The sequence below is a fragment of the Eptatretus burgeri genome, chromosome 3 (assembly GCF_056783735.1).
Source record: "Eptatretus burgeri isolate ZD-2024b chromosome 3, Ebu_testis_v1, whole genome shotgun sequence".
Lineage (NCBI taxonomy): Eukaryota > Metazoa > Chordata > Myxini > Myxiniformes > Myxinidae > Eptatretus > Eptatretus burgeri.
In genome coordinates, this window is record NC_140963.1 from 46,342,242 (window position 1) to 46,363,696 (window position 21,455).

At 40.8% G+C, this 21,455-nt stretch overlaps 1 protein-coding gene across 2 annotated transcripts in view; it reads left to right on the plus strand.

The window, feature by feature from the left end:
- The window catches only part of LOC147029799 (thrombospondin type-1 domain-containing protein 7A-like), a 251,933-nt gene that overhangs the window by 70,639 nt on the left and 159,839 nt on the right, over window positions 1-21,455 (plus strand). For both annotated transcript variants that reach the window (XM_085873134.1, XM_085873133.1), the window contains exons 4-5: window positions 3,589-3,704; window positions 12,614-12,731. In XM_085873134.1, the coding sequence (XP_085729260.1) occupies window positions 3,589-3,704; window positions 12,614-12,731 (234 nt within the window). The remainder of the gene's footprint in view (window positions 1-3,588; window positions 3,705-12,613; window positions 12,732-21,455) is intronic.

The window sequence follows — 21,455 nt, forward strand, 5'->3', positions numbered from 1 at the left end:
TTAGAGGACCACTAAGATGAGTTCGTAAAACCTTTTGTGGAGTATGTTATTATTAATCACTATACGCCATCGTAAATTGCTCATGTTATTGAGCTGTCAATAAGCTATCAATCATAGACATATAATAAACTCACTTGATTATTCATATCTCTATTTCAATGTGTAATATCAAGCGGTACCTTCATGATGACCTAATAAAACCGGTCTCGATGTCGGTCCGTCCGTATATCTGTTCACAATCAAACCGATTGTGATGCATTTTAAGGCTTTCCGAGAGCTTTCGAGAGATGACCGACACTCCCGCACGGTGCTGTTTTTATAATTCCTACTGCACTTCATTAGAACATATATCGTGGATGGATGCGCAGATCCCAGGAGAATAACTTTAGCTGTACAGAACAATTCATATTATCGATGGATAAAAATGATATTTAATTGATATTATAATAAATTGTTCATTTAAAATATCTTCAAATTTTGTGAGTTTTTAGTTTGTTGTGAAATATTAGGTCCTCGGGTCTCCGCATAGTGGTGTACAGGCTTAAGTCGTACTTCTGTTTACTACCGTAGAAAATCACAGAACCATCTGATCGACATGCTGTTAACAGTTTCAGAATCAGCTAAAATCTACAAGATATGAATATGTACACGAAACTGATCCGGCCTTTTGGATCATTTTAAAGTAGGGTGCCCTGTAATTTTAATGCGCTCTATGGATCCTCCGGAACTCACGAATGGTACACGTTGTGTAATCACTAAACTACGTGGTAATGTCATCGAAGTGGAGCTACTGCGGGACAGTAGAAGGGGAAAAACTGAATGATAATCAATGGATAAAAATGATATAATATATTGTTTCAAATACATTCATGTTATCTGTCTTTTACCATATGTTGCCAGTGACGCCCGTCCAAGACGGGCACCTTTACTAATATATATATATATATATATATATATATATATATATATATTAAATATCCTTCTTCTTCTTCTTTCGGCTGCTCCCGTTAGGGGTCGCCACAGCGGATCATCCGTGTGATCCGCATAGTGATTTGGCACATGTTTTACGCCGGATGCCCTTCCTGACGCAACCCTGGTCGACTCTTACGACACAGGGATATGGTACACCTATTTTAACCGGGGTATACACCGGCCCAATACACTGGTACTCATTTCGCCGACCTCGGAAGGATGACAGGCTGAGTCAACCCCCTGGTGTATTAATTCAGTGGCCCAACGGGGCTTGAACTCAGGACCTTTTGGATCCCAAGCCGCTGCCCTAACCACTGCGCCAACACCAGGCTATATACATATATTAAATATATATATATATATATATATATATATATATATATATATATATATATATATATATATATATATATATATATATATATATATATATATATATATATATATATATATATATATATATATATATATATATTGACTCCTCCCATGCTCTTCTCACCAAAGAAGCTGCATAAAGCAACCATGAAAGGCTACCCAAGGTAAGTCCATTGCTCTTCCAGACCCTTAACATAGTTCCTCCACAGCTGTAAAGGCATTCACAAATAGTACATGCATGGGAATCCTAATGCTACCCATCCCCTCAGCTGCCAGACTGGTTTCATCGCTTGTTGGTGAATCATCAGCGACAGTGCAGACAGAAACATGTACCACTTAGACTCCCAAGCGTGTACCACTTGTAAATGTCAAAAGCAGTCAACTTATAAATGAAAAGCAAAGACCCACGCACATCTTTCACCTGTGAATGGAAGGAATAACCGATTAGCTCTCACCTCATCAATTAAACCCAGGTGGCTAAGATTATATAAATAAATCGACCCTCCCATACTCTTTGAGCCAAAGAAGCTGCGTAAAATCATGAAAGGCTCCCCAAGGTAAGCCTCTAAGTAGAACTTCTATATATTTATATATACATACATGCAGAATTTTGTTGAACTCTTCACTAACTTTGATGAAATTAAGACATTGGTCAAATATGGTTTGTTGAGAAAGGAAGGTTATAAGCTTGTAACCAAAATTCTCAAATTGTAGACAGCTTGCACATCGATGTGATGGATTGCAGTGGTTTACCTGAAATGGCTAAATTTCATTTATTTTTCCTTCACACTTGAAGGAATAGCATATCGGTCTTGGAACTCTGATGTTCCACTTTGATGATTTACAACCCCACTTTGGTACACCTCCAGGCTCTTTCTTTACAAACCTGTTCCCTACACCCTGTAGTAACACACAGAGGTTCTAATGAACCAATTGTGCTTGGGACACTGTATTTTAAACTTGCATCACTTTTGCTTCGGTTGTCATTCATCTGATCTTTGCACAGCAAGTCTTGTCCCAGAAAGGTTTGACCACTTCTTTGCACATTGTCTATTACAAACTGATATCATGGCTTTGGGAAGAAACACGGTGTGGGCGATTAAACAGCAATGTGAATTATTTTAATCTGTCAACTTTTTACCAATGTCTACCAATTGATTCACAAAAACAATATAAACTAGTGAAAGAAAAAAGTCAAATTTAATGAACGATGTTGAAATGGCTCACATTCCAGAAATTTAAGACACAAGATTGGTATTGCTGCATCACGACAAAGTTAAACACACCATTTTCTATACATAATGCCACGACAAGTATCAGCATCACATGAAGCATCCCTATGTCTTTTAAAAAAAAAAAAAATTTTACATTTTAAACGCTCACAACTGGCTTAGTCTTCGAGCACAACATGGAACACCACAACCCCCTCGTTCACCAAAACACCAAGTGATGGGGTAAATATTGTCAATCCTATCTAATGAGCTGAGAGATTTAATGTTCACATTGTATGTGATGCAGGTGGTTTATCACTTCTTCCAAATAAATAAGTCTTCCAATAATTAATTTCCTTCTTGCAGACTTTATCACCTCGTAGCTTACAAGGAAGAAAAAGTATTGCTCAGTTTTCCCGTTGCCCTTGAAATGTACTGATTGGAGCAATATACAGTATGTGATTTATCCATTGAATAATCAAGTTATCTTCCTGTTCTCTTCCTGTTGTTGAGTATCGTACAGCAAGAGGAAATTTGGGAAAATGTGGCCTCAGTAGTGTTGTCTTTGAGAAGGCATCTCTTTCCAATGTCAGAAAGAAACAACTGGGGGTGGATAAACCAATCTCTCATTTATATTGTTGATTTAACTCCAAAAAATGGGTTTCTTTCACTTCCTTCTATCTCCCATGATGTAATTATGGACGTTTTCTCATCAGGACTTTTCCTTTTTACATGGCGGTATGTCTTTTCTTTCCATAGAAAAGAGCTGTGCTAAATAGCAGGGCAAACGAAGGCACTTTGTGACAAACTGTGCTTTGAAAGTGATACAATGCATAAATTAATGGATAAATGCCAATGAATTGAAGATAGATGCCAACCTCCATCCCTTCCTCGACTCGCATTATGTTGTGTTCTGTACATGTCGTGAAAGTGAAATAACCACATGCCATTAAAATGAATGGCCAGCAGCAGGCTCTCTTGAACTTGTATCACCAACCTCACTTATTTTGGCAATGCCTGTGTTCTGCAGAGTGGAGCACATGCCAACTGAGTTGGCGGGCCTCGTGTGGCCCAGGAATTCAGACTCGCCTTGCAGACTGTGTCCGCAGTGATGGTTGCTCCGTAGACCTGGAGCTTTGTGAGCAGGTAGTACTTCTATTTATTTAATGAATTCTGTCAAGTATTAATTGCATTCCCAATCTATTATATAATGCGAACTGTGGTGTCTGTCCATGCGTTCAGCTGTTCCCCCTTTCCGGCGGCTGCTTCCAGCACTGCATTTTTGAAAAGCTCTGCATGCAGTCAAATCTCAACATTCAACCAGGAGGAAAGCATGATACCAAACAAGATATATTAATTTCAAACATATAAATACAACATGGAATCATTTTGTTTAACAGTGCTTTAAGATACCACCTCGGTTTATCACAAAGTTGAACAAACCTTGTAAGCGTTGTTAATAACAGTAATCTATACTGAAAGTCTTTGAACAAAGATTCCAGTGCAAGGTGATCATTAATTAAAGAAAACCTTACATTTGTCATTGTGACCGAAAAATAACATTTAATAATAAAACTTCAAAGAGGTCCACAATAAACTTTAATTCAATGTTTGGTGGACTTGATGATGTAATTTGTTTGAGCTCGAGCATCCTCTCTAAGTCGAGGAGGTTGGCATTTCAAGCCTCGGACAAGTCATTGGTTATATGAAAAACTTTTAGAAATAGTGTGTGTTGCTTCCTTGCTTGACACTCAATACAGTATTTACAAAGAATAGAGCATGGACATAGAGAGAGAGAGAGAGAGAGAGAGAGAGAGAGAGAGAGAGAGAGACAGACAGACAGACAGACAGACAGACAGACAGACAGACAGACAGACAGACAGACAGGCAGACAGGCAGGCAGACACGTGGGGGGAAGAAGTTTCCTTCTGTATCCATTCTGTCCACCACATTCCTCCCACACCCATTGATTGTGTATGCCTGGTGTTGGCTTCATGGTTATGGTGGTGGGCTTTGGATCCTAGGGTCCTGAGTTCAAATCCTACTCATTTGTTGAATTAATACCAGTTGGGGTTAACTCGGTCTGTAATCTTTCCAAGGGTGGCAAAATGAGTGCCAGCATCCTGGTATACTGTGTCGGAGTGGCGACCCATCCGGGATTGTGCCCAATAGCCAAGGAGACTGCTTAAGCAGCACCAACACTGCACAGAGTATGGTCCCAATCTCCTCCATTGTTTGTCCAAGTCTCCCTCTATTTCGTCCTTCAATTTTTGTGTTGGTGTCCCTCAATCCCTCTCCACTGTTCCCTATATCCTATGGCATCCTGATACATTCAGTGTTCCAGCTCTTCCACGAGCCCTGACTCTGTGTACAAAAAAACTGTCATTGGTTGGCAACCATTGCACAGGCTTGATTTGCAGAATGGTCACTTTCTGTGTTGGAAGTTCCTTGGAAGAGAAGTCATCTATTATATATTGAAAACCATGGTGTCTTTCCATACTTTCATCTGTCTCGTGGTTGCGGAAACCAGTTCATGCACTGCTTTTGAAAAGTTCCACATTCAATTTTGAAATGATGGGAGAACAGGCATGAATAATGTTAATGCCAAATTTTATTTCGGAAACAGGATATCCTTCCCCCTTTTTCGTCCAATCCAACCTCTGCCGCCTGATGTTGCACCAGCATTTCAGAGTGGGCGGTATAAGTAGCTCGGTGTTTTGGCTCAGAGTGAAAAAAAGAGAGTATAACCAAATTAACCTTTCTAAAGGTGCTGTCACACCTTGACGATTTAGCCAGCGTATGCCGACTTATGAAAAATTTGTCTAAAACGCTGGCACACGTTGAATACGTTTCGGGTAAGTTTTGTATACGTTAAGAGCACGCTGAAAAACACTGCCATACGTCGTAGTACGCTGGCTTTCATGGTTGTACTTTGCGGTTGTCCTCAAATTTTAGCATGCTTGAAATTTTACGACGTATGTCAGCGTATGACTCACACGTTCCGCTACGCTGGCCATAACTTGTAGGCACGTTATGCGATCGTTGACACACATTACTTGTAAGTTACTCATAAGTCGAAACACATCGAGGTAATGATTAGCATACCCGAAACTTATTTATGACCTATGAGTAACGTGTTGTTGGCACGTGACGCGATCGTTGACACACGTCGACACACGTTACTTGTAAGTTACTCATAAGTCGAAACACGTCGAGATAATGATTAGCGTACCCGAAACTTTATAACCTATGAGTAACATGTTGTAGGCATGTTACACGATCGTTGACACAAGTCGAGGCACGTTACTTGTAAGTTACTCATAAGTCGAGGCACGTTACTTGTAAGTTTTACTCATAAGTCGAGGCACGTTACTTGTAAGTTACTCAGAAGTCGAAGCATGTCGAGGTAATGCTTAGCGTATCCAAAACTTATTTCGAACCAATGAGTAATGTGCTTTGAACCTATGTGTAACGTACCTCCAACGCATATTGACGTATGTAGACGTATTTGATTGATGTCTTCTGGACGACCACAGAACTTACTGAACGTGTTTCTAATTTACAACTCCCGTATAATGGCGTATTGGCAGCGTTTAAAAAAAAAAAACAACAATAACTTCCGATATTTCGTCACGTGCCGTTTCGTCTCGTCCGATTGCCTCTTCAGTTTGCTCATGTCTTGTTCTTAGTTCCTCCTCTGTGAATATTTTCTGTTTGAGGATATTGTCACGTCGACGTCGAAACTTAAAAGCAAATGTCCGAATTTATTTTAAAATTCGTGATAGACTAAAAATAAAATAATAATAATAAAAAACAACAACAACAACAACAACAACTTCAGATATTTCATCACGTGCCTTCACGGAGCCAAGGAGAAAAAAAATGTGCCTTGACGGAGAAAATAAGTTTCGGGTATGCTCATCATTACCTCGACATGTTTCGACTTATGAGTAACTTACAAGGAACTTGTGTCGACGTGTGTCAACGATCGCAAATCGTGCCGACAACTTATTCCCAGCGTAGCGGAACATGTGAGCCATACAGCAAGTACGTCGTAAAATTTTCAGCATGCTTGAAATTTCACGACGTACGAGACGTACCACGAAATATGACAGCGTACTTCATCGTTTTTCAGCGTGCTCTTAACGTATACACAACTTACCCATAACGTATTCGACGTGTGCCAGCTTGGTTCGGCAAATTTTTTCATAGGTCGGCATACGCTGGCTAAATCGTCAAGGTGTGACTGCGATCTTGACACTTCCAATTCTCAGGCGGTTATGATTTAAATCGGCGTGCGGCAGGTTTTTAACAGGCTACGCGACGAGATCGTCGGCGATACGTGCAGCGCGCTATGCCTAAAGGCCCGGTCACTCCTTGACGTTTTAGCCAACGTATGCCGATTTTTGAATTTTTTTTCTAAAACGCTGGCAAACGTTGAATACGTTATGGGTAAGTTTTGATAACATTAAGAGCACGCTGGCATACGTCGTAGTACGTTGCCATACGTCGTTGTACGTTGGCTTTAAACGTTGTACTTTTCGGTTGTCCTCAAATTTTTTCATGCTTGAAATTTCACGACGTATGCCGGCGTATGACTCGCACGTTCCGCTACGCTGGCCACAAGTTGTATGCACGGTCTGCGATCGTTGACAGACGTCAACACATGCTACTTGTAAGTTAATCATAAGTTGAGACACGCCGAGGTAATGTTTAGCATACCCGAAACTTATTTCTAACCTATGATTAATGTGTTGTTGGCACGTTACGCGATCGTTGCCACACGTCGTCGACAGACGTTACTTTTAAGTTACTCATAGGCTGAAAGACGTCGGTATAATAATTCAAACTTTTCTTCGGCATGACGAGGATGTTCACACTTCGATGTCGAGCTTGGCTATGATTCCAATTGTCTATCGGCAGCGTCTATTTAAAATAGTCGAGTTTGAGCGTTTTAACACGTTCAGAAGAAACGCTTCAAATTTCCAAACCCCAGCGTCAAAAAAAAAAAAAAAAAAAAAAAAAACCAAAGGCGAGTGACAGCAATTTAAATCGTTCATTGTAAACAATGAAACTAGCTGAGTGGTACCATTTCAAAGTCGTTGAGTGTAAAAAAAATCCAATTGTTGAGCGCAAGCGTCTACTTTCAATAGTGGAGATGCAGCCATTTAAATCGTTGAGTGCCAGCCTATGAACCTACCCGTGGACACGCGGACGCAAGGACGATCCATCATAACCCACACCCTCCCCCTCACACTCACCTACTACTGCCAACATGAACAAACTACTACTAATACTCATACTAACACTGATACTGAAACTGATACTGTTACTGCTGACATGGACATCAACTCAAAAAGGAACTCGAAAACACTGTTGGGTTCCCCTTTTATGAACACCATTTTTATATACAAATTCCCAAAACCGCTGGGAACACGTCTTTATATGGCAGTTGTAAGCGAGAAACGCATTCATTTTTTTTTTTTGTCGACCGGAAGACGTCATTGGAATACGTCTACATACGTCGATGTGTGTTGGGACTACGTAAAGAATTGGTTCAAAGCACGTCAAACATAAGTTAGAAATAAGTTTCGCGTAAAAAAGACATTACCGCGACGTGTTTCGACTTATGAGTAGCTTATAAGTAGCCTTTGTGGACGTGTGTAAGCGTCCACATATCGTGTGTAAAACTTATCCCCATCGCATGCGGAACGTGTGTCATACGCCGAGTACGTCGTAAAATTTTGAACATGTTCAAAATTTTACGACGTACTCTACTTACTACGACTTATGATAGCGTATTTAGCGTTCTACTCGCGCATACCAAACTTACCCATACCGTATTCGACGTGCCCCAACGTTTTAGACACACTTTTTGTTACGTCGGCATACGCTGGCAAGATCGCCAAGGTGTGACCGCGATTTTGACCCTTCCATTTCTACGGCAGTTATGATTCGAATCGTTGTGCGTCAGCCTTTTAATAGGCTACGTCACAACATCGTCGGCGATGCGTGCAACGCGCTATGCCTGAGTTAGACTATCGTTGGGCATCGGTTGTGTAGGCCGACAACAGGTTCAGCATTCGTTGGTATAAGTTATCTATTACACAACGAAACGTTCTGTGTAGTTACCAATGCGTTACACATAACACCAAGTCGCTATGAATACGTCCGAATCTTTAAAAAAAAACATCAAAAGTTCAACGTAAGCCAGCGTTTTACATAAATTTTAACACGTTGCCATCGCTGGCTAAAACGTCAAGGTGTGACCGGGCCTTTAGTTAAACTATCGTTGGGCATAGGTAGTGAACGCCGACAACAGGCTAAGCATTCATTGGTACAAGTTATCTATAAGACAACGAAACGTTCTGTGCCCGTTACTAATATGTTATGCATACGACCAACACGTTATGAATACGAGCAAAACTTTTTTAAAAACATCAAAATTTCAGCGTAAGCCAACGTTTTACATACATTTTTATACGTTGCCATTGCTGGCTAAATAGTCAAGGTGTGACTGGGCCTTAAAGTCAAATAAATATTTTTTATTGAGAGATTAACTTAAACTTTTATCATCACTGGGGATGGGTACTTTTCCTCGTATACTAGAATGTAAGACCCGTTGCTTAGCTGACAGGAATACGGTTCCAATCTTTGCATAATTGCTAAAAAAAAAAAACGGTTGTTGTTAATGGGAAAATATATTTAGGCGGTGCATAGATACCGGCCAAGCTGTACACTGAGGGAGCGAGGAAGGAGAGAGTGATAATGGGATATTCATCACAGCATTTTTTCAATGATGAATTCCGAATAATATGCAACACACTAAGAGGAAGATCAAAATGAAAAAAAATATATCACCTCCCCCCTCCCCCTCCTCTGTTCCTTCTTTTAATCAAACTGTCTGGGGGTACGTATTAGGCATGGGCCATGCCATGAAGCAAACTCTCCTCATGCATGTATGTGCAGCACATTATATGCTGTGTGTACTTATATGTGTGTATGCGTGTACAGTGCCTATAGAAAGTCTACACCCCATTTCAAGTTTTTCACCTTTATTTACACGTGTAACCCACAACTTACGAGTGACAAACAAATTCTCCAAATTTCAGAAAATTCATCAAAGATACAAAACTGGAATATCTTGGTTGGATAAATGTCCACCCCTCTGAGTTAATACTTGGTGGAAGCACCTTTGACAGCAATTGTAGCTGTGAGTCTGTTGGGATAGCTCTCTACCTACTTTGCACACCTTGATTGGGCAATATTTGCCCATTCTTCTGCACAAAACTGTTCAAGCTTAGTCAAGCTGCGTGAGGAGCGTTGATGGACAGCAATCTTCATGTCATGCCACAGATTTTCGATTGGATTCAGGTCGGGGCTCTGACTGGACCACTCAAGGAAATTTGTCTTTTTGTTCCTTGCCACTCCAGTGTAGCTTTGGCTGTGTGCTTCGGGTAGTTGTCACACTGAAAGAAGAACTTCCGTCACAATTTCACCTTTCTTGCAGAGGGCAGCAGGTTTTCCTCTGGGATTTTTCTGTATTTTGCTCCATTCATTTTCCCTTCTATCCTGCCAAGTGCCTCAGTCCCTGCTGATGAGAAACATCAGCATATCATGATGCTGCAACCACCATGCTTTACAGTAGGGATGGTGTTCTTTGTGTAATGTGCTGGGTTGGGTTTACGCCAAACGAAACATTTTGAATTTCGGCCAAAAAGTTCCATCCTGGTTTCGTCAGACCACAAAACTTTTTGCCACACGGCTTCAGAATCTCTGGAGTGTTTTTTTTTTTCATACCTCAAACAGGATTCAAGGTGGGATTTTTTTGAGTAATGGCTTTTTTCTTGTCACCCTACCATACAAGCCAGACTTGTGGAATGCTTGGGGTATTGTTGTCACATGCACACAGTGACCAGTCTTTACCATAAAGGCATGTTGCTTTTTCAAAGTTTCCAATGGCCTCTTGGTGGCCTCTCTGATCAGTTTCCTCCTTACTTGGTCATCCAGTTTGGAGAGATAGCCTGATCTAGGCAGGGTCTTGGTGGTACCTTGTGCCTTCCACTTTTTAATGATTGTGTTTACTGTGCTCCAAGGAATATTCAATGTCTTTTACATATTTTTCTACCCATCCCCTGATCTGTGCCTATCCACAACTTTATCCCGAAGGTCTTTGGAAAGCTCATTGAATTTGTTTTTCACTTGGAAGTTGTGGGTTATGATGTGTGAATGAAGGTGGAAAAATTCTGATTTAATGCAATTTAATTCCAGGCTACAAGGCCCTATTCTTCATTGCATGGCCCATGAGCCACTGTTGGCCTAAAGAGCGGCTCCTGACGTGCGGCCAATAATACAGAAATGTGAAAACACCACATCATAATCTGCCATAAATGCTTTCAAATTGACCTAATGTTTTCAAATGAGTGTTACAACACAAGGCATAAGAATAACATTACTCCATCAGGATATGGCTGCAGTATACAAAGAATTATGATTTCAGCCTAGTTAACCACAACAAAGAAGAGTATGTGGAGGCAGGGCCGAATAGCAGCCATTATGGAGTCCTGCAGGTGGTGTGGCGGCTCTCACACTGATGTCTTGTCGGCAAATTTTTTTGTATCAACAAGGATTTAATGGAGAACAAAGAAAGACACAGAAGGCTAAACGCCGAGTATACCCCCAGTTCACCCGATTATGTCAGGTTAATTCATATTTGCTGATATCCTCAGACTCAGGAATAGATTAGATATAACTGAGTGTGAAGCGTACACAAAAGACACACTCCAACAAGAGCTTACGAATGTGTTTTCAGCCATTACAAGCATGCTTACATATATGTGCAAGAATAATTTGTTGAAGTATTGTCGATGTATTTTGCCTCGGCCAGTAAAACATGATGTTTATTAAATATTCAGAACATACAATGGAGACGGTGAAATATAAATATTTATTGTTTAAACTTTAATATGGATACAAACAAACACGACATAATAGTGACCGAAGCTTTTCGTGTTGCACTCTTCGGAGTCAAAATCGCAGCAAGTGAAGTTGGAAGTGAAGGCGCGTGCTTATATACGCGTCTCAATAAGGTAGACGCTGATTGGTTCAACCGTAATGATGTCACGGTTAATCCGAGCGCCCATTGGTCGGCTCATCATCTTCACCTCGAGCTCCCATTGGCTGGAGCAGAGTTCGTCGATGATTGACGTTTGCAACCACATCCTGGAGAGAGGGGGATGGGTTTCCTGAACGTCCATTCACCATTTGTTTCCGTACTTCCCTTGATCTTTCCATGCTGAAAGAGACACAGAGATCGTACAAATTCCTGGTAAATGATGAATCGTACAAAACGGCAACAAATGGTGAATGGACCTTAGGGGAAACCCATCCCCCCTCTCTCCAGGATGTGGTTGCAAACGTCAATCATGACGAACTCTGCTCCAGCCAATGGGAGCTCGAAGTGAAGATGATGAGCCGACCAATGGGCATTCAGATTAACCGTGACGTCATTACGGTTGAACCAATCAGCGTCTACCTTATTGAGACCTGCGTATAAAGCACGCGCCTTCACTTCCAACTTCACTTGCTGCGATTTTTTTACCCTGAAGTACCCTCAAGAGTGCAGCACGAAAATACTTCGGTCACTATTATGTCGTGTTTGTTTGTATCCATATTAAAGTTCTGTCATACCAAACATCTGTTTGTTTTAACTTTGTCTGTTTAGAAAGTCGAATAAGGTAGAGCAGGATTTCCCTACCGAGAAAGGTGGGTCAAAATACCACTTTTCCTCCTTCCTCCCTTTCTTTCTCCACTCACCGCGTCTCTCCCCTCCTCCCCATACATCCTCCTCTGTCCGGTCCCTTTGTTGAGTACACCGAAGATCTTTCATTTACAATTTTCCAGATAGCCCCAGTGTGGACGTTCAGGATATTGAAGATTTTGTCGAACAGGGACTCAGGAGATGATACTTACGGGGTGAGGGTGGAGTGGGCATCTTACTGCACCTCACTCTAATATTATCACAGAATGTGAAATGTGTGAACTTACTTTTGCAGCATGGATTGGACAAGCTCTGGAGGTTGACCATGCCCTGTACCATCAGCTGCCCACTTAACTGCCACCTTTCAGCCTGGGAGTCATGGTCAGATTGCTCACACAGCTGTGGCATTGAAGGTACAGTCTAGAGGGCTCTGCTTCATGGTCGAGCCTTCAATTCACCTTCATAATTTTAAGTACATTATAGTGATCTAAATTATAAATTAGTATTATTATTAATTAGGCCTCGTATGAGCATGTGTTGTACCAAATTTTCCAACAGGAACTGCTTTTTGGTATTTGTCTGATGTTATTGGTTACTAGTATTATTATTGTTCGTATTATTATTATTTTATTCTAATCTATATGCAACGATTGCATGGTTATCCAACGGCACCACCTTGAAGGATACGACTTGTATGTGCTCATGAGTAAGTCCATAAACTGATGTAAAATGTCACAGATTATTCACAAACCTGTCATTGTTCTACAGTAGTTACTAGTCCTTTTACAAGTTTTACCATTCATTTGGCAATCGCCTTGTTATTTATCGGCTTCTACATACATTTCATCATTCATCTCCCAATCGACTTTTTTTTTAATTATTCAAATTTGAGGCTTATTGGAAGTGATAGAACAGAACAGCAAGAACATAGTGGAAAGCTGGGAAACATAGCAACAACAGGCTAGAGGGACACAACAAAGGGACACTTGCAGGAAGAATGAAAGAGGGGATTAATGAGAGATTGAGATAATAGGTGGGGGGGGTTAGGGGAGGGTTGTTGGCTTATAGAGTAGACAATGAACAAGCTCGTGGATACTAACTCAAACGAGTAAAGGGGTGAAAACTGCAAAGAGAAAATCTTGGAATAATGGAGGGATTGATCATACTATGTCTCCAGGGATAAACAAGCTTCAATATGCAAAGCCAAAACTATTCAGGTTACACAAGGATATACAACGAGCTTTGATACAGGAAGAGGCTATTTGGCCCATCATTCCTGCAATGCAACAACCCCAGTATCATCAAACCCATGGACACACAAGCGACCGACAAGTCCTGCCAATATCCCAATACCTGTCTGTCTCTCCAATGCATCCAGGTACCTATCTAATTACAATTTAAACTTATCCCTCCCTTATGCTGCCACTACCTTTCCAGCATGACCATTCCATGCATTAACTGCTCTCCAACTGAAACACCCCTGCCTTAAAACTGTCCTAACTGTCATTTTCTTTACCCTCAAGCTATGGTCCTTGGTCCTATCACTGTCCATTTTTCTAAAGAAATTAAAAAATCTCCATTGTACCTATCTTATCCATACGCTTCATTATTTTAAACAGCTTTATCAGATCCACTCATAATCACCTCCTTTCCGACGTATGAAGTCCTGTTTCTTTAAACCATTGCTCTAGCATATTCTAGCTAGGTAGGTCAGGAATCAATCTAGTAGCCCTACACGTTACCCTCTTAAGGGCAGCTATATCCTTTTTCAGATGTGGTGATGAAAACTTCACACAATATTCTCGATGAGACCTCACTAAATTCCTATAAAGTGTTAACACTACCTCTTTTGAGATATAATTTATCCCACTATGAATACAACTGAGAACCCTGTTGCTTTTACTTACAGCTGCCTGGCACTCTGCTATCTGCTTACCCCCCCCACCCCACCCCACCAGATCTATTTCCAAACCCATATCCTTCTCCTGTGTGATGCATTCAAAGATTGCCCCTTGCATCTTGCATTATGTAATCTCTATTTTCGTTATTCTTACCCATCCAAACATCTTATATTTCTTTATGTTAAACTGCATCTTCTGCATCTGCCAATCTTTTTACCAGTCTATTAAAATATTGAGACCTTTCTGAATCTGATCATTCCACACTCTGCTATCTATCTTACTTCCAAGCTTTGTGTCATCTGCAAATTTAGAAAGCCAACTCTACAATCAACTATCCAAATCATTGCTGTAAATTATGAGTAATTATTGTCCCAGTACCAATCCCTGAGTTATCCAACGACTTCACCAGCCATATATCCTCCCATTCACAGACACTCCTTGCTTCCCATCACAAAGCCAGTTTCCAATTCAGTTAGTTACTTGACCAGCCACAACCCTCACCTTAGCTAACAACCTTGAATGCCTTCTGCTTATGTGTTACCTCTGATGTGGTACCTTATCAAATGCCTTCTGAAAGTCGAGAAATACCATATCCACTGTACTTCCCTCATCCACCCAATTAGAAACTACTTCTTAGAACTCAAATACATTTTCTAACTCGAAGGGCACTCGGTAGAGCGCATACCTCCGAGATGTAATGCCTGATCCATGAGAACATATCGGGCCCAATACATTTTTGATATATCATGCTATCCTGTACTTTATCGTTTATCGGTTTTGACCCTTTCAATGATGAAGAATCACTTAGAAAATGAAATAACTCTCGTATCCAGATCCAGATCTGGATCTTCACCAAAATTGAATCAATTCTTCCTTGTTACACACCCAATGTGTCCACCAAGTTTCGTCCCAATCTATCAACAACTTTTTGAGATTTTGTGCTATATATCGTTTTTGGCCCTATCTCAATCGTGAAGAATCACTTAAAAAATTATTGTAGCTGGATCAGGATCTGGATAGTCAACAAAATGTTATCAATTCGTCCTTGTCACACACTGAACCTGTCCACAAAATTTCATCTGAATCCATCCACAACCTTTTGAGATATCCTGGACACAAAGAAACAAACAAGCAGTCATAGACTGGTACTTACGAAATTGTCAACTTGAGCTCTGACCTTGTCCAATAAAAGCTGTCTCTAGAGAAGGTAGCGACGCAAACCAGAAGTTTCTACGATGATTCTGTACCAAACCATCAAAAATCGTAACGTTGACCGAAGCAAAAATCTCGATTTCTCCACGCAATTATTTAATATTATTTTATCAAATTCACAAAACTGTAATATTCGGCCATCCACCAACAATATTTACATAATCTGATGGCTTAGCGAGTCAGGCATGTGACGATAACCTTTATTGGGATAAAAAATGACTTTTAAACACCATCTTTATCGAAAACACCATCAGTGCGCACACGGAAAACCTTTACGTGATCAACGATGCCTCTGCTCGAGCGTGCTGCACCACATGTCGAGCTGTGACGTGGCGAGTGAAATGTTTTTTATACAATCTTAAAACATCTCCAAAACATCCGATTTTTACCAGAATTTCGACAACCGAGTTTTAAGCGTCCTAATTGATCGCAAAACCGAAGACAAAATTAAAATCGAAGTTAAAACGAACTCGTAATGTCGACCGAAACAAAAATACTCCAATTCTCCACATGAATTTACGGAATTATGTTTGACCTCACTGTGACCTTGATCTTTGACCGATTTTGACCAAAATCTAATCAGCGCTAGCCATCACCCTCCTGAATCATGTGGTGTAATTTGACATTGGTAGCTTCTTCCGTTCTCGAGTTATCATTTTTTGGATGTTTGACCTCACTGTGACCTTGACCTTTGACCGATTTCGACCAAAATCTAATCAGCACTACCCATCACCCTCCTGAATCAAGTGGTGTAATTTGACATTGGTAGCTTCTTCCGTTCTCGAGTTATCATTTTTTGGATGTTTGACCTCACTGTGACCTTGATCTTTGACCGATTTTGACCAAAATATAATCAGCGCTAGCCATCACCCTCCTGAATCATGTGGTATAATTTGACATTGGTAGCTTCTTCCGTTCTCGAGTTATCATTTTTTGGATGTTTGACCTCACTGTGACCTTGACCTTTGACCGATTTCGACCAAAATCTAATCAGCACTACCCATCACCCTCCTGAATCACGTGGTGTAATTTGACATTGGTAGCTTCTTCCGTTCTCGAATTATCATTTTTTGGATGTTTGACCTCACTGTGACCTTGATCTTTGACCGATTTTGACCAAAATCTAATCAGTGCTAGCCATCACCCTCCTGAATCACGTGGTGTAATTTGACATTGGTAGCTTCTTCCGTTCTCGAGTTATCATTTTTTGGATGTTTGACCTCACTGTGACCTTGACCTTTGACCGATTTTGACCAAAATCTAATCAGCACTAGCCATCACCCTCCTGAATCACATGGTTTAATTTGACATGGGTAGCTTCTTCCGTTCTCAAGTTATCTGTACCAAACCATCAAAAATCGAATATTTGACCTCACTGTGACCTTGACCTTTGACCGATTTTGACCAAAATCTAATCAGCATGAGCCATCACCCTCCTGAATCACGTGGTATAATTTGACATTGGTAGCTTCTTCCATTCTCGAGTTATCGTGCCTACAAACAAACAAACAAACAAACAAACAAACAGAAACGGAAGTCATCAATATACTTACGAAATCTTTAGATTTTGTAAGTAACAAACAAACAAGCAGTCATCGACTGGTACTTACGAAATCGTCAACTTGACCTCTGACCTTGTCGAATAAAAGCTGTCTCTAGAGAAGGTAGCGATGCAAACCAGAAGTTTCTACGATGATTCTGTACCAAACCATCATAAATCGAATGTTTGACCTCACTGTGACCTTGACCTTTGACCGATTTTGACCAAAATCTAATCAGCGCTAGCCATCACCCTCCTGAATCACGTGGTCTAATTTGACATTGGTAGCTTCTTCCGTTCTCGAGTTATAACTTTTTTTTGGATGCTTGACCTCACTGTGACCTTGACCTTTGACCGATTTTGACTAAAATCTAATCAGCACTAGCCATCACCCTCCTGAATCACGTGGTGTAATTTGACATTGGTAGCTTCTTCCGTTCTCGAGTTATCGTGCCTACAAACAAACACACAAACAGAGGACGGAAGTCATCAATATACTTACGACATCTTTAAGTTTCGTAAGTAACAAACAGACAGAATCACTGACAATAAGGGTCACCTATTTCGGCGACCCAATAAGTAGACAGAAAGGTGTGAAAACATAACCTATAACCTCCTTCACCTTCGGTGGTAGAGGTAAACATGATCTCCCTTTAGTATATCCATGCTGCCTCCCTTAAATCTCCAGCTGTTGTATTCTAAAAGTCAAGCAAACAAGTCTATAGTTCCCAAATTCCTCTCTGAATCCCTTCATTTATTATATAATGGTGTTACATTTGCTACTCTCCAATCCTCTTGTATCTGTCCCAACTCCAACGAGTTGTTAAATATATTCGCTAACATCATGCTTATTTCCTCTGCCACATCCCTCAATACTCATGGATGCATATTATCTGGCACTGGAGTTTTATCATCCCTTAATTTTTCTCACTGTTTCTTCACTTCCACTCCTCTCACTTGGATCTCTTCTAAAAACCCTTGCTCACCCCTGATATCGATACTCTCAGCTATTGGAAGTCCCCCCTGACTGTTCCCATGTAGAAGTAGAATCAAAAGAAGTATTTACAACGGCTGCCATCTCACCCTCATCGCCCATCAATTCTCCTGTTACAATACTTACCTAATTTCACCCAGATTACCACACCTCCTCCTCTTTTCAATTTACACCTATAAACCATGTCTCACTTACAGCAATTATGTCATTCTGTTTGCCATCCTTCCTATCATCTCAAGGAGATGGAGATGGACCAGGCATTTGCTTGGGGATGGCCAGATGGAGGCCCCAGGAGTACCGGCAGAAAGTGGACGCAGCGACGCACTGCTCCAGCCGGCGCATGCTTCCATACCTGACCTGACTTGATCCATCCGAGCTTCCAGCTCTTCCATCTTTCCATTCAAGCTCCTGGCATTCGTGTACAACACCTTCAAACTTTCTCTTCCATTAACCATCACCTGTTGTGCCAACCCTGCAAACCACATCCTGTCTCGATTCTGAAAAAAGTCCTAAATTCTTTTTCACTAATCGCCATGAATCTCACCACGATTAAGCACCCTGCCACCTGATCGCATACACTCACTATGACCATCAGGGATCCCCACATATTCACAAACTCAAACCCCTCCATCCTACACCACCCCTCCAACCACTGGTGCACATCTGTCACTCTACCATAGAAATCTGCACTGACTCGCCCTTGGTCGAATCCCTGAAACAAATCATTTTACATTAATGGCATAAATCAGGTAATTTAAAAACGGCATGTATTTCAACCACAAAAAAACAACAATGAATTTGTTCAAAAAACAAAATGTCTATTGGACACCTATCATCATGACAAAGTAAAAACTTTTTTGAAACTCCAAAAATGCTTTTTCTTCTTCAACCACGAGTGGTCGCCCAAAATGCTATCTATACATGCTTCAAAGCTTTACCTGACGTGTTTCGAGTCCCGTAGTAAGGTTTTGATTTTACATTCGTCGTGTTTTCCAACACACAGCTTATGAAAGCAAACTTTTGTTTATTTCGTTTTTGTTTGTTTTTGTTTCGGGATGGTATGTAATATTTATCACTGGTTGCTTTATCCGGGAGTGATCTCTGAAATTAAAAGCAGCTCTTCTATTGCAAGCTCTGTGCTACAAAAGGGTAAGAAGGTAATCAAATAAAACTCAAGACGTGTACAATATTAAGAAGGTGCCAAATGAACAAAGAGATTCATTTGAAATTGTATTCACCTCGACCTTATTTTATGATTCTTTCATCGTGTGCATTATGTGGCAACTGGTTGCATCATCGCTGGGAGCATGCCTGTGCCACTAATGCAGTTGTCCTTAATAGGATAAAGCAGGAATTGGTAACGCGCTTACGGTGCCGGCGATGGATTGTGGCCACTCTTCACGAAGAACACCGTGGCATCTTTAACGTTCACCAACTAATGCTAACAGATGGGAAGGACATTTAACATCCATCCGAGGGACGGCGCACACGTTGATATGTCACCCTGCCTGTGAAACACCATTCAGTGAGTTTATAGTCAGGTCAGCAATCAAACCAAGACTAGATAACTCAACAAAGATATGTGCGCTGCCGATCAGCACCATCCTGTCCTGCTGGACTTATTTTATGATACCAGGGCAATTCGTATCTAATTTCGTTTTTACTATTCTTAGTTGTATGAAATATGGGTATTATCTATTATAATAGCAATGGACATTAAATTAAGTACAATAACATAAGTAATGAAGTGATAATCTTTTTCTCGCTCTCTCCACCGACTACTGGTATAATTTTCTTTTGGTTTTGATATTGATGGTGATGTGGTTCTTGGATCCATGAAGCCCCTTTAGCATTAAGCAGCCACTTTCATACATGTGGCTCCCTCATTCTAAGTATATCTCTGTATGATTGCACTTTGAGGTCATCACTGTTTATTCTTCGTTATTCCCTTCATTTTATCATTCTTTTTCGTTTTGCAATACATTGTTCTCAATAAGTGATAATGGAATATTGTGTTGTTCAATTCTGTGTGAAATGCTTATTGTCGTAGCGGTGCACCAATGTGAAAAGGTAGTGGGTGCAATTTGAATGAAGCAAGGAAACTTTAAATGAGCCTATTACCATCCTCTCATCAGGCAGTGATATTGTCATTGTCTGTGGGTCACACGAATGATGGACAAGACAAATTAATCTCACTTTAACAAAGTTCATTTCAACTAGATATCACGAAGGCCATGTTTTAGGAAAGCGAGCAAAATATAAACCACTGGTATAAAAGCCCATCAAAAATGACTGGGTGGAGTTATTTTCATCAAAATATTCAAGGAGACTGGAACATATGATGTTTGGCAGCATGAAGCTTTATTTTACAACACCACATGGACAAATGTGGCCCTATTTGCTTTACCTTGTGGGACGTTTTGTTTCAACGGTACAGACGTGCATTTGTTACACATACGAACCGTACTTCACCATTCTCCCGGGTTGCTCACCTGCATTTAATTTTTGGTTCACAAGCGCCAGCCAGAGTGACCACTATATTTGTTATGTGCGTCTGTCTGTCTGTCTGTCTGTCTGTCTGTCTGTCTGTCTGTCCCGAGCATAGCTCTGTGGGTTTTGATCCGATCCTGATAAAATTTGGGTGGGAGGTTTATATCATGATCTAGTTGTGTTTTCTTGAGAATGGGTGTGCTGTGCCCAAAAAAACGTGTTTTTAGGGGGTAGCCGATTTCAAGTTACATCTTCTCTGAGGGGGTTTGTCGAATCTGGCAGGGGTTTTGGTATTTGGTTAGCCAAATGGCACCTGCATAGCCCCACGGAGCTCAATTTTTCATTTTCGTGTCAAGGTCACACGGTCACGCACGAACTTAGAAAATGTCAAAAAAAATCAATAAACTGGGCATCGAGCTCCTAGGGTTTTCAACTGTTTCGAATGAAAGTTCGTATGCAAGTAGTGCTCTTCGAGTATTGCAACTTTCATCATTCACGTTTTTCCCGATTCCCGCCAGTTTGCCCGTGGCGTCCCCTCGAAGGTCAAAAAATAAAAAGGCGAACCGTGTACATTGCTCGTGAACCATCACCGTCTCCAGACTTGTTCTTTCTTTTTTTCATTTATTTATATTTTCATTTGCGGATGCTTTCTGACGGTTCTGTGATTTTTTTCTGGTGTATCGGCTCGGGGTTAGATATCACCATATAGCAGATATGAATATATAAAGTAGCATGGTCCGTATGCGAGTAGATATCCATCTTGCTGGATAATTTGGGGAACGGCAGCTTCAGAATTGTCTTCTTTGCATGTATGCCACACAGAGGGTGATGCGTGGTAATAAGTAGTTAGGAATTATGGGATAGGAAATTGTGTAAAACCTCTATGTAAACCTCCACTGGGAACCCGGGAGATTTGGCACGAAAGAGGTGGGGGCGGAATTATGAATGCCTCCCAAGGGGTGGAGCAATGGATTGCTTGGGAGGGGCGGACTGCTGCCCC